The sequence below is a fragment of the Chionomys nivalis genome, chromosome 17 (genome assembly GCF_950005125.1).
Source record: "Chionomys nivalis chromosome 17, mChiNiv1.1, whole genome shotgun sequence".
Lineage (NCBI taxonomy): Eukaryota > Metazoa > Chordata > Mammalia > Rodentia > Cricetidae > Chionomys > Chionomys nivalis.
In genome coordinates this window covers 38929685-38941845 of record NC_080102.1, presented here as the reverse complement: position 1 = coordinate 38941845, position 12161 = coordinate 38929685, and the positions used below count along the sequence as shown (strand labels likewise).

The following is a 12161-nucleotide window of genomic DNA, read 5'->3' as shown; positions in this document are numbered from 1 at the left end:
TGAAATGTTTCCCCACGTGAAGACAAGGGAGCTCCTTGCCCTCCCTCATCTCCCTCTGCTCCCTGTGGATGTGTCTGCCACCTTCATTTATCCTGGATTCTGCCCATCAGAAAAGACACAGTCAAACGTTGTGGCTCTGGTTACTGTGTTTGTGAGGAGCCTCACTGTAGGGAGTTTTATCAGAACTCTACTTCTCTCCTGACAGGAAAGTGACTGTCGGCTGGAGGAAAATGGGCATCACTTTGGCGTGTTGGAACTTTGTTCTGCTCTGGAAGTGAGTTGGGCTTACCTAGACTATGACACAGGGGCCAGAGGTAGGGCATGCGTTCTTACACCTACTTTATATGTCCCACTGGTAATAGTGATTTGGCCTAGACAGCCTTGATATCCCTAGAGCTAAAACTTTCAGCTCAGCTGTCCGCTTGGTTGTCTCGCTGCGCTAATTGTCTAAAGTGTTGTCAGGTGCACCTGACAGGGAGATTATTGCTTCGTGCAGTGAAGGATGGCCACTCTGATGAGGTTGAAGGCCAAGACTCATCTGTGGGCAGCACATGGCTGAAGGCATCACTGAGACCACTACATACCAGCCTGTGGTAGTTGAGATGTGTTTGTTTTCTGGTTTAAACTTGACTCTGCCTTATAGGTTAGGAACCTTAAAGCTGGCCAGGCAGGCTTCCCTCAATCCCAAGGGAAAGTGGTCATTGAGCTTGTGTTACAGAGGACGAGAAAGAGAATGAGAAACAACACCCAAGCCATGGCTTCAGAGGGATGTTGAGAAAACTTGCTGTAGGTAGCACATCTCTCCCCTCTGATCTTAACATCACTGGGGAGGAACAGTTTGAAACAAACAAGGTGAACATCTTCTCACACAAGGGGATTATAATAACCACAGCACACGATACAGATGGCGTTCACTCTGTCACTCCTCAGTGACTTAGTGTATGTTGGGCTCCACAGCCAGGGGCATAATGAAGTTGAGCTATAGGGGTCATGTGCATCATCCAGGGCATCTTGTGCTGGACTGGTGTTTGGAAAATGTGCACATGAGCCATCTGGCCCTGTGTCTCTGCTGCCCTGAGTCTGCATTTTCATTTCTACTTGCAGGTGGAGGCCCTGGAAGGGAGGAAGGAGCAGTCTGAGGTGGGGTTGGTTTGGTCACGTGACCTGCTGCCTTACCCTGAGACACATTTGGAGCCCAGGGCAAGTAGGGTGGTATAGGGGCCTTGAGTACCAGCCTCAGGACCCGTAAGTCTCAGAATAGGATTTTTATGGCAAGTGAAGATCTGAGTGCAAAAAAAATTAACTCAGGCAAGTTATTGCTGCATGTTCTTTATTCCTTTGCATGAATAAGCAGTGAGAATATCAACAAGAATAAGGGGTGATCTCCATGAGGTTTCTAGTTTTTAAAGACATAGTTGGATATTTCCATGGGCAAGAAAAACCATAATATGCAAATCAAAATCACAAACAGTGCAGGTAGAACCTGACAAAGCTGCACTCCAGAACAGGTGACACCACCCGGGAAAGAGCCTGCACCAAGGGGAAATATCTAAAGTTCCAAACCATTAGGTAAAGTCACTAAATGTCCCTGAACCTGGACTTCACCCAGACCCTTCTGTCTGGTAAGGGCGGGGATTGCTGCCTTCCTGCTCAGTGCCTGTCTTCCTATAGAAATTTCTATGTGGTTTGTTAGCAGGTAATTGTGTGGGATTGACTCTATGTAAATTTGACCATTAGAACAAAGAGTTAATGTTAATGCTCTAAGGCTTCCTGGTGTGGGGGAACCAAAGATCAGTCCTTTGCCTCTGTAGAAGTCACACTGCTGAGGTGTTTGGGAATGAATTCCATTTTGAAGAGGGAATCATAGCCTCACGGGGCTTCCGCAGATATGACAGCAATTTTCCAAAAGACAAATGTACCTGCAGATCTGCAAACGGGGTGCCCATAAGGTGTACACTGTGGGTATGCTTTATGAATCTGTCAGCTGTGTATTTCCTGTGGAGTCTTGTGGGCCCAAACAGGGTGGCATGATGTTGGGAGGAGTGGGCTGACGATGAGAGGTGGGTTAGGTCTAGGGTGTCTACGGAATGGCTGGCTGTTGGTCAGAAGCGCTGATTGGAGTCTCAGGAGTTGGGGACAGCAGACCCAGCTGGTGTCCTGCCACACCAGTCCGTTGCTTATTGGTCAACCTCCTGTGGAGCATCTGAGCCTGCTGGAGCCGGCGCTGCAGCTGTTGGGAGGTTTTGCTTGATGTCAAGGCAGAATGCCAATGAACATTTGTTCTCCTGGCAGTGCTTGGCATGGTAGCAGCAGAGGACAATAAACTGTTTGCAGATGGAGCATCCACGATCGGTTTTCCGTTTACAGCCCTTGGTGTGCTTCACGGCCCACTTTATCTTCCGGCAGGGAGGCAGATGACATCTGGTACTGGAGCACTGGCAGGCATGTATCAGAAACTGTATGCAGCCACTTAGGATGAACAAGCGCCGAGAGGTTTCTTCAAATGCCTGCGCCACTCTCTCCCTTCGTGAGCCGGGCAAGGGCCTAGAGATTGAAAGAACACACAAGAGACCTGGGTCATTCCAAAGGAGATCAACAGAAAGCTGTTTAGTCAAGCTTAGGACAGTCCTTATATACCTAACTGCTGCACAAGGAATTCCCCCCAGGCAGGTGGGAAATTGCCATGCCCAAGATGGAGTAAACAATGGCCCTATAGCTGATCACCAGGCGGGGCAGAGGGAGCACAGAAACAAACAGGATGTTGAAGCTGGCTGACCAGAAACTGCCCTCGACCCGAAACCTGAGACAGGGGTAGACCCATGGGCCCTACAGGTCCCCCTTTTATATAAATTATATGTAGGCCTGTCTTAGGTGACATTGGATGTCAGGCAATACTCCTTACCCGTGATGGGAAAGCGTCCAGGTCAAAACACATTTCCTGTCTTAGGTTGGGGCAGCCCCCCAAATACCTTATCCTTTATTGACTCACTAGTCACCCATCACCGAGTTCAGCCAGATTTGCACTGAAAGATCCTCAGGGCAATAGCTAAGAGGACTCACCAAGTGATGACATTGACCTGAGCTTCCCTTTGGCTCTGGCACCATGAAAACATGAAGATGATGCTCCAGCACAGATAAGCACTCCTTAAGCCTGCTCAATCCTTAATAAGTCTGCCCGCAAATTACCCTTTAAGTAAGGTCTCAGCGCTGGTGGGAGGAACCCTGGTAGAGTTAACTAGAATAATCTCAAAAGCCAATTTGTAAATTGTGCACTCTGGGGTTCATGAATAACAGCAATAAGCCTATAACTGTATAACCTAGCTGTGGTCTTTAACCAAAACCAATTGCAAATTTAAGTTTAGCTCAATTTGAGTGGCCAAGGCATTTGCAACCTGCCCCATAAGGTACCCATTGTGCTAGCAGAAACAACTGACTGACAAATGGAAAATCCAGCAGTCATAGCCACTCTGGCAGCCACAGCAATGGCCGCCATTATCATGGGATGGGTTGATAGGCAGAGGAACAATCCTTGGCACGTGGACCACCACAGCCAGCTGCTCAGGATCCCAGCAACTCTTCAGTTGACAAGCCAGTGTCTATTTGATCTCTTGGCTCTGTCCTGTCTTCAGGCTTCTGGACTTGAAAATCCACAGCAGGCACCAGCCGCTCAGGTACCCATATTGTTCTGTCAGCATCCTGTGGGAAAACACAAACAGCCCCTCTTCCCCACACCAGTACGGGATCTGGACCACACCAAGTGCCATCTGCTAGATTCTTCCATTTGACATGAGGCATCCCGGAAGAAACTGGCCGCCAATGCCAGTCAGCATCAGTACGAGATTGAGCATCTACAGTCAAAAAATTATAATGTATAAAAGATAAATGGTCTCTGGGGGTGAACCATATCCCCCCTTTTTGTTTTATGCAAATAGGCTTTGAGCATACGATGTGCTCGCTCCACTATAGCTTGTCCTTGAGGATTATAAGGTATTCCTATTTTATGAGAATTAGAGAACTCAGAACAAAATTTAGCAAAGCCAATGCTGGTGTAGGCTCGCCCATTGTCAGTTTTTACAGTTTTTGGAACACACATGTAGGCAAAAGCCTGGAGATAGTAACTTCTAACATCCCGTAATTTTTCTCCTGTATGGGCCGAGGCAAAAATAAGATGAGAATACAGTTATGTGAATATGTTGCATATGCCCAAAAGAAGGAACATGGGTAACATCCATTCACCATAAATGATTAGGAGCAAGCCCACAAGGATTAACTCCCGAATGGGGAACAGCTAAAAGTTCTGTACACAGAGAGCATTTTTTTTTAACAATATCTGTGGCCTGCTCTCAAGATATCTTAAAATGAACTTTAGAGACTCAGCATTGAGATGAAAACTTTTATGAGCTTTTTTTGCAGCTTTATAAGATTCTTGACTAACTGCACAAATGTGGCGAGTAAGCTGATCAGCCAATGCATTCCCCTCGCTCAAGGGACCAGGAAGGTCAGCAACTACATGGTGGCTCACAACCATTTGTAATGGGGTCTGGTGCCCTCTTCTGGCATGTACGCATACACACAGGCAGAATATTATATATATATATATATATATATATATATATATATATATATATATATGTACTGAATATCAAAATCAGGAGGGGAGGCCACCACAGCTCTCTCGGTGGAAGACCCATTAGTAAACACATTCCATGCCTCTGCCAGTGGTTGCAAAGAAATAACTTTAGGGAAGCATACCGGATGATTTTTGAAAAAGGTGACTATAATGGTTGTTTTGTCTCTTTAAGAGACAAGCCACGCCCAATCCCTCCCCCATTCAGCTTCCAGCCTGAGCTAGCTCTCTTTTCCATCTTCCTCTCAGAGAGGCAGCTTTGCTTCTGCCTCTCTCCCCACTTCTCCGCTTCCCCCCCTCTGTCTCTTTCTCCTCTTCTCTCTCTCTCTGCCCCCTTCCCCCTCCATAACCTCACTCTGCATGTCGTGTCTATCCATGTCTCTGTCTCCTGCCCACCCTCCATGTGTCTCCCTACCTGGGACCAGCTGCTCCCAGGGCCCACTGCCTGCCGCCACATGGCCCGCCACCACCACTTGGGCCACCGCTCTGGGACCGGCAGCCGTCTCTGCTTGGGACTGGCTGTTCCCAGGGCCTGCTGTCTGCCGCTACATGGCCCACTACCACCATTTGGGACCTACAGCATTTCTGCTGCCTACTGCCGTCGGGGATCTTGCAGCATTTTAAAAAAAATTATAAAATTGGTGCCGTGACTCGGATAGGCTCTCCCACTCCAGTGCTTCTCCAGAGATTGGATCCTGAACCTGAACCAGGTTTTTTTTTTTGTTTTGTTTTGGTTTGGTTTTTCGAGACAGGGTTTCTCTGTGGCTTTGGAGCCTGTCCTGGAACTAGCTCTTGTAGACCAGGCCGGCCTCGAACTCCCAGAGATCTGCCTGCCTCTGCCTCCTGAGTGCTGGGATTAAAGGCATGCGCCACCACCGCCCGGCCCCTGAACCAGGTTTTTTCCTACTCCCACCACCAGCTTCTATTGGTAAGTTTCCCCCACCCTGCTATGGTTGTTTCCCCTCAGCTTAAATTGTGTTTGGAATGGCCCAGGGCCAATCCACCCGTGACTGAGGGCCCAGGGTCCCTCAGATCCTTCTCTCTCTTTTTTTCCATTTCTTTTCTTTTCTTTTTTTCCCTCAGCATAAAAGGCCGCTCGGAGTGGGTTCTGGCCTCTCTGGCTCTGAGTCACCCTGACCGGATCCAGCCAGGCCATAGTACCCCACCTGGAGTCAGGGGACACCTGGCTCACGGGTCCTGGGTGTTCGCGCCGATTTGCACCCCGCCTATATGGGGAGATGTCCCCGTGTTACTGTTTCACGGGTTTTCACAATTTCACCTGTGGATAGCAACCATCCATGTCTGTCCCCTGGCTTTTTTCAATTCCAGCCGTAGCATGGTCCAGTTTTTTCAATCCCAGCTTTTTGGTCCCCACTGTGGCTTGTGGCATGGTGGCTCAGTGACAGGGTGGATCATGCTTCTAGGTCTCTCTTATTATTAAGCTTAAAACACCTACAGCTCAAAAATTATGGCTTTTTTTTTCATACAACATGTGACTGCTGCCATTTTGACTGAGGTCATGTGACCTCACCACCATCTTAACTGAGGTCAAGTGATTTCACCGCCATATTAACTGAGTGGCTTTTCCATACAACATGTGGCTGCCGCCATTTTAATTGGGGTCAGGTGACTTTGTCGCCATCTTGGCTGAGGGCCAGGTCAGGTGACCAAGTTCCACCATCTTTATTGAGGTATTACCTGCCTGGTTCCCCAGTGTTAACTTTATTGCATGGGTGACCTTACCGCCATCTTAACTGACAGCCAGGTCAGGTGACCAAGTTCTCCCATCTTTACTGAAGTATACCCTGCCTTGTCCCCCAGTTTTCACTAAATTCCTCTTGTTGACTCTGTTACATGTGTTTTGCGCAGTGGCATGCCTTTGGTAGGGTCCACCAAGAGCATCCACTTTGCTCAATTCCTGTTCAATCTCTCTGTATGTAATAATTGTTCATTACATCTCGTTTCAGACTACAAAATCAGTAAGTCTCATGCCTTAAACTGGTATGTATTTTTAATTCTCTCACAAAAATGCCTTATATTTAATCCAACCCTCATTTAAAATATATTAAGCTGTTCTCTACTATTGTCAGTTCTGTCATTAACCTTTTATTACAAGCAGTTTTTTTTTCTTCTTTCTGCCTTTTTACGAGTATAAATCTTACCCGTTAAGAGTCAGTACAGTCAAGCTCAGACCCAACCTTCCAGGCAGATTCTAGCCCTCAACTGCTCAGAGATCTGGGAAATGTGATATTTAAATATTTAATTACTAAAAAACTTTTCATAACAAAAAGGGACAGGTTGGCTCCTAGCAGCAGCTCTCTGTTTCCTCCAAAGAAGACAGAAGATGAACGGGTACAGAACGTCCTTCTGCAGTTGGCTTCGACTGCCGAGCGCTGACCATTGGGCAAAACTGCCTTTCACCTAAACTAAAGACCTGCAGACATGGACAGAATCACTGGAATTAACAGCCTAGCTGATCAGGTAAAGCTAGGCCTGTTTTCCTACAGATTTCTTAGCCCACAGGATCTTCTGGAGCCTGGCAGGCCTGGCGCTAACTAGCAAAGGTCAAGTGCAACCTTCAGCGACCATGGAGGACCCAAAAAAGAGTAGCTCTGGGTGCCAACCAAGTAAGTTCTCTGTCATTTTTTAATCAGTAACTCAAGTAAAATCTTATCCTTCTCAAAGATCTCTGACAGTTTGATAGCTAAGAGGTTTTGCCAGGTTAAAAAAAAAACAACCTCACCAAACAAATTTCAGATCAAATTTCTCTCTTATGATGCTTTTCATAATCTTAAAAATACTTTTCATTGTACAAAAATACGTCACAGTCATTATACAATCTATGTGTCTAAAACCTCTGTTTTCACAAACCCAAAATATTCTTGGGAGTTCCAGAGAGCCGAATTAAAGGATTCACCTTAAACAGGTCAGATACATCCCCCTCAATTCCCTGGTCCTAAATTTTTTTCCCATAATTTAACTTTGTCTTCTGTTCTGCCAATACCATAACCAGGTATAAGAGACACCAGACATTTCCATGCCATAAACACCAGATAGGAGCAAACAGACCAGCTATGCCAGGATGTGGTCAGCACCAAGCCTTCTCAGGTTCCCCCCAAAGACACCCACAAATAAGCAGAAGCAGTCTTGAGAATCCGCTGAATTCCTTTGACCTGTGGTGCCTAATCGCCTGCTTTTTTATTATAAAAAAGAGATGGGAATGTAATGGTTGTTCTGTCTCTTTAAGAGACAAGCCAAGCCCACTTCTGTCCCCCATCCGCTGAAGCAGGCTGATCTTCAGTTTCCGGCCTGAGCTTGCTCTCTTTTCCATCTTCCCCTCAGAGAGGCAGCTTCACTTCTGCCTCTCTCCCCCTTCTCTGCATCCCCCTTCTCTGTCTCTTTCTCCTCTTCTCTCTCTCTCTCTCTCTCTCTCTCTCTCTCTCTCTCTCTCTCTTTCTCTCTGCCCCCCTTCCCCTTCCCCCTCCATAACCACCTGAATAAATATTCAACCTCACTCTGCATGTCATGTCTATCCATGTCTCTGTCTCCTGCCCACCCTCCATGTGTCTCCCTGCCTGGGACCAGCCACTGCGTGGGGACTGGCAGCCATCTCTGCCTCAGACTGGTTGCTCCCAGAGCCCACTGCCTGCCCCCACATGGCCCGCCACCACCACTTGGGCCACTGCTCTGGGACCGGCAGCCGTCTCTGCCTGGGACTGGCTGCTCCCAATGCCCGCTGTCTGTGGCCATGTGGCCTGCTACCACCATTTGGGACCTGCAGCATTTCTGCTGCCTCGCCGGGGATCTTGCAGCATTTTTAAAAAAATTATAAGTGACCAACTTATCAAAAGGATAATGATTGTCAAACCTGCATGGATTAGTACATAAAAACAAGGTCCAATTTTCAGCAAAATTTTGTAGCCAAGTTATTTCTGCCTGGGTCTATGGTGTAATATAACCTTCTCAGGTAACATTAGAACAGGCTGACCTTGAACTCACAGAGAACTGCCCAATCAAAGGCTAGCACCACTACACCTGGCTTTCCCCTGGGCTGATTAACCTTCCCTTTACCTGCAGGGCAATTACTTTTGATGTGTCCTGACAGTCTGCAGTGTAAAACAAATCCTTGATCTAGCTCCACCTTGACTCTCTCTTAGGTCAATTATCTGACCCATCACATGAGTGCTATCAATGTTCCTGTAGAACCCGACAAAGTCATTTAAATGCTTATTTCTATGGGGGCGTATAGCCTCTTGACATCATTTTCATAGGCCAATTACTTTATGACAGGCATAGCTAGGTCCACATCCCCAAAAATGTGACTTCCCAGTTATAACAGGCGGTCAATAAACTCAGAATAAGGTGCTTGAAGGACCTTAGACAGTTGTTCCCCCTGCTTCTTTGTTAGGTAAAGCTTTCCACGCTGTAACAGCCACAACAGCTATCTGAGCATACAGCAGGATCTGAGCATACAGCAGGATCGTAAGCGATCTGTGCTGCTAAGCCCGAGTACTGTCCTGCACCAATTAACATGTCAACGTTCTGCTGGGGGAAACCCTCAGTGGCGTTAGGCAGTGCAGTATTTTTGCAATTTTTCTGCATTTCACCTCTCCATAACAAACAATCTCCCCCTGAAAGACAAGCCCTGCAAAGCTGCATCCAGTCACTGGATGTAAGGTTGAGTTCTGCAAAGGATTCCATTAAAGCCACGGTGAAGGGGGCATGAGTTCCATAGGCCGTAACTGCTTCTTTCAGTTGCTTAATGTCCTTAAAGGCCAGAGGGTTATGCAGCCTGATCCTCTGTCCTTGCGGATCAATAATTTCCACAACAGGATAATTTGCCTTTCTCTACTTAGATTATTTAGTCCATTTTGCATCTCTCAGATTTCCGCCTCTAGATCTATAGGGGCGGGAGCAGCAGCACAAGGATTTGAAGTGGCAAGGAATGGATTTTGCGGTGGAGGTCTCGGGGAGACATCTTTGTTTCCTTCCTTTCTTCTTTTTCTAACTTCTTTTTTTATCAGTGCGATCTCCTTTTCTAAAATTTCTTCTTCCTCTTCTGTATCCCTTTGAGTACTCTTAACTTCCCCCTCCTCAGAGCTCTTCATAGAACTCATAGATTCTACATCCTGAATCTCCTCAAAGCTCTTAATAGAACTCACAGATTCTACATCCTGAATCTCCTCAGAGCTCTTAATAGAACTCACAGATTCTACATCCTGAATCTCCTCAGAGCTCTTAATAGAACTCACAGATTCTACATCCTGAATCTCCTCAGAGCTCTTAATAGAACTCACAAAGTCTACATCCTGAATCTCCTCAGAGCTCTTCATAGAACTCACAGATTCTACATCCTGAACCTCCTCAGAGCTCTTAATAGAACTCACAGATTCTACATCCTGAATCTCCTCAAAGGTCTTATTCAAATTCTCTAATTGCTCTTTAACTTTTACATCATCACTGAGAATAGCATCTCTGACTAAGCGCCATAGTGAAAATATCGCTATGGGGAATTCTTCTGGCCTTGTTTTTTCAATGATTTTTTGAAGATTAAGCTTTACCTGTTCCCAATCAGTAATATTAAAGCCCCCTGCTTGTAGAAACCAGGGACTAAACGCTCAAAAAATTAGGCAATAAACTACCTTACCCAAAAGAAAACTGTCTTAAAGAACTCTCTTTTAATACCAGTGCCTCCCTTGCCGCCTTGCTTCTTTATAAGAACTAACAATTGGCCCGTTAAATGACCGGCAATACTGGAACAGAATTACTTGCACCCATTTTCAATTCACCCTCACCAATCAATTTCTTACCTGCTGGCCAGCCTCCAAGGGTAATCTCTCAGGAGTTCCCTACTTCCCCATCTCGCTGATGGACCTATGTAGTGCACCATGCCCATCTGTGCTCCATGAGCTACCATAAAGTTCATGAACCGGGCAAGGGCCTGGGGGTTGAAAGAACACACAAGAGACCTGGGTCATTCCAAAGGAGAACAGTCGAATGCCGTTTATTCAAACTTTAGGCAAACCTTACATACCTAGCTGCTGCACAAGGAATTCCCCCAAGGTAGGTGGAAAACTGCCACACCCACGATGGAGTAAACAATGTCCTATAGCTAATCGCCAGGTGGGGCAGAAGGAAGCACAGGAATAAACAGGACGTTTAAGCAGGCTGGCCAGAAACTGCCCTCAACATGAAACCCGAGAGCAGGGGTAGACCCATGGGCCCTACAGGTCCTGGGCTCGTGTGGATGCTTCCACTTGCTGGTTGTTGCTCTCCTCATCCGAGCCAAAGCCCACTTCCTCCATTTTGTGGTCATGATGTTTAGTGTTAGAACAAGTGCTACGTGCGTCAGAAGCCTGGAGGGGAAAACCAAGATGCAGGGCAATTCTGCAGGACTGAAATAATTCAAAACCATTTTATGTATTTTACTTGGGCTAGAAACCTGCTGCCAGTGCCATGGAAAAGACACAGCAAGGTTTTGGAAACTGACACACTTGGTGGCAACCTCTTGCCCTTTGCAGCTGTGTCCACTTCCGGGGGGAACCAACAGGCTCTTTTAAGCCCTCCCTAATGAAGATGGTTGTGCCTAACCTGGCAGACAGGCACGTGAACGCCCCGGCGTGGAGTAAAAGTCAATTTATATTTCCTTTACGTCCCGCGTGGAAGCCCGACAGGCCGCACAATCCCTAAAGCACAGGACCATGAAACCAAGAAGACAAAAGAAGAGGTGTCGCAGTTTCGAGCCCCGTTTCCTTGCTCCTGGATGGGAGGCGTTTCCTTCCTACCTTCTTCCACGGACCGAGCACACAGCTTAACAGGAGAAAAAACGAACCGGGGTGGTCTCTGGACGGGACTAAGTTCCTTACCTCAGTTTACCAACCCTGCACCTCTCCACCCCCAAAGGGTCGCTAAAACGACGCGTCCGCCCAGTGAGGCCTTCGGGGTTCCCTTTCACGGGGGCGGGGGGGGGCTGGGCCCTTTTCCACTTACCTCAGGGCACGGAGATTTCCCCATGATGCCAAAATCAATTTCCTCGCAGTCACAGGTTGCTGGAAGCCCTATAACCCTAGGCTCTCACTGAGAGTGTGCTCATTGGCTACCGCCCCTGAGCTCGGACCAATCACACCGTAGGAAATAGAATAAACTGGTTTCTTGTCTCCCCCTCCCCTCTCTCCCCGCCTCCAATATGGAGAGGTTGGGTATCCCGGGCACTTATGGGAATTGTAGTTACCTCTGCCCTGCACGAGAAGGGGCATGGCATTAGCAAAGTATAGAACTCCTGGAGGTGCTGCTCTCATCGTCCTCTGTATGCCTTTACGTTTTTATAACATTTTTTTGTTTGTTTTTGGTTGGCCTCAGACTCGCAGAGATTCGCCTGTCTCTGCCTCCCAAGTGCTGGGATTAAAGGTGTGAACCACCGCTGCCATGCAAATAAAAGTTATTTATATTTAAAGTACATTAGGTTATTATTATTATTATTATTATTATTATTATTATTATTATTATTATTATTATTATTATTATTATTATATAC

At 46.9% G+C, this 12161-nt stretch overlaps 1 protein-coding gene across 1 annotated transcript; it reads right to left on the bottom strand.

Annotated features, from left to right (window-relative positions):
• Positions 1-1324: 1324 nt before the first annotated feature.
• Positions 1325-11727, bottom strand: LOC130889203 (histone lysine acetyltransferase CREBBP-like). The gene is made up of 3 exons (XM_057792822.1): positions 11618-11727; positions 10438-10568; positions 1325-2544 (listed from the first exon to the last, which is right to left on the bottom strand). Exons 1-3 carry the CDS (start codon positions 11639-11641, stop codon positions 2178-2180), a joined length of 522 nt encoding a protein of 173 aa, XP_057648805.1. The 5' UTR covers positions 11642-11727; the 3' UTR covers positions 1325-2177.
• Between the last annotated feature and the right edge of the window lie 434 nt (positions 11728-12161).

What these genes read in the sequence shown, in the direction of transcription:
- LOC130889203 (XM_057792822.1), bottom strand. Translation starts at nt 11,641, where the DNA reads ATGGGGAAATCTCCGTGCCCTGAG. An exon ending in GGAAATCTCCGTGCCCTGAG is followed by an intron (nt 10,569 to 11,617) that starts GTAAGTGGAAAA and finishes TTCAACCCCCAG; the next exon opens with GCCCTTGCCCGGTTCATGAA. An exon ending in CCTTGGAGGCTGGCCAGCAG is followed by an intron (nt 2,545 to 10,437) that starts GTAAGAAATTGA and finishes TTCAATCTCTAG; the next exon opens with GCCCTTGCCCGGCTCACGAA.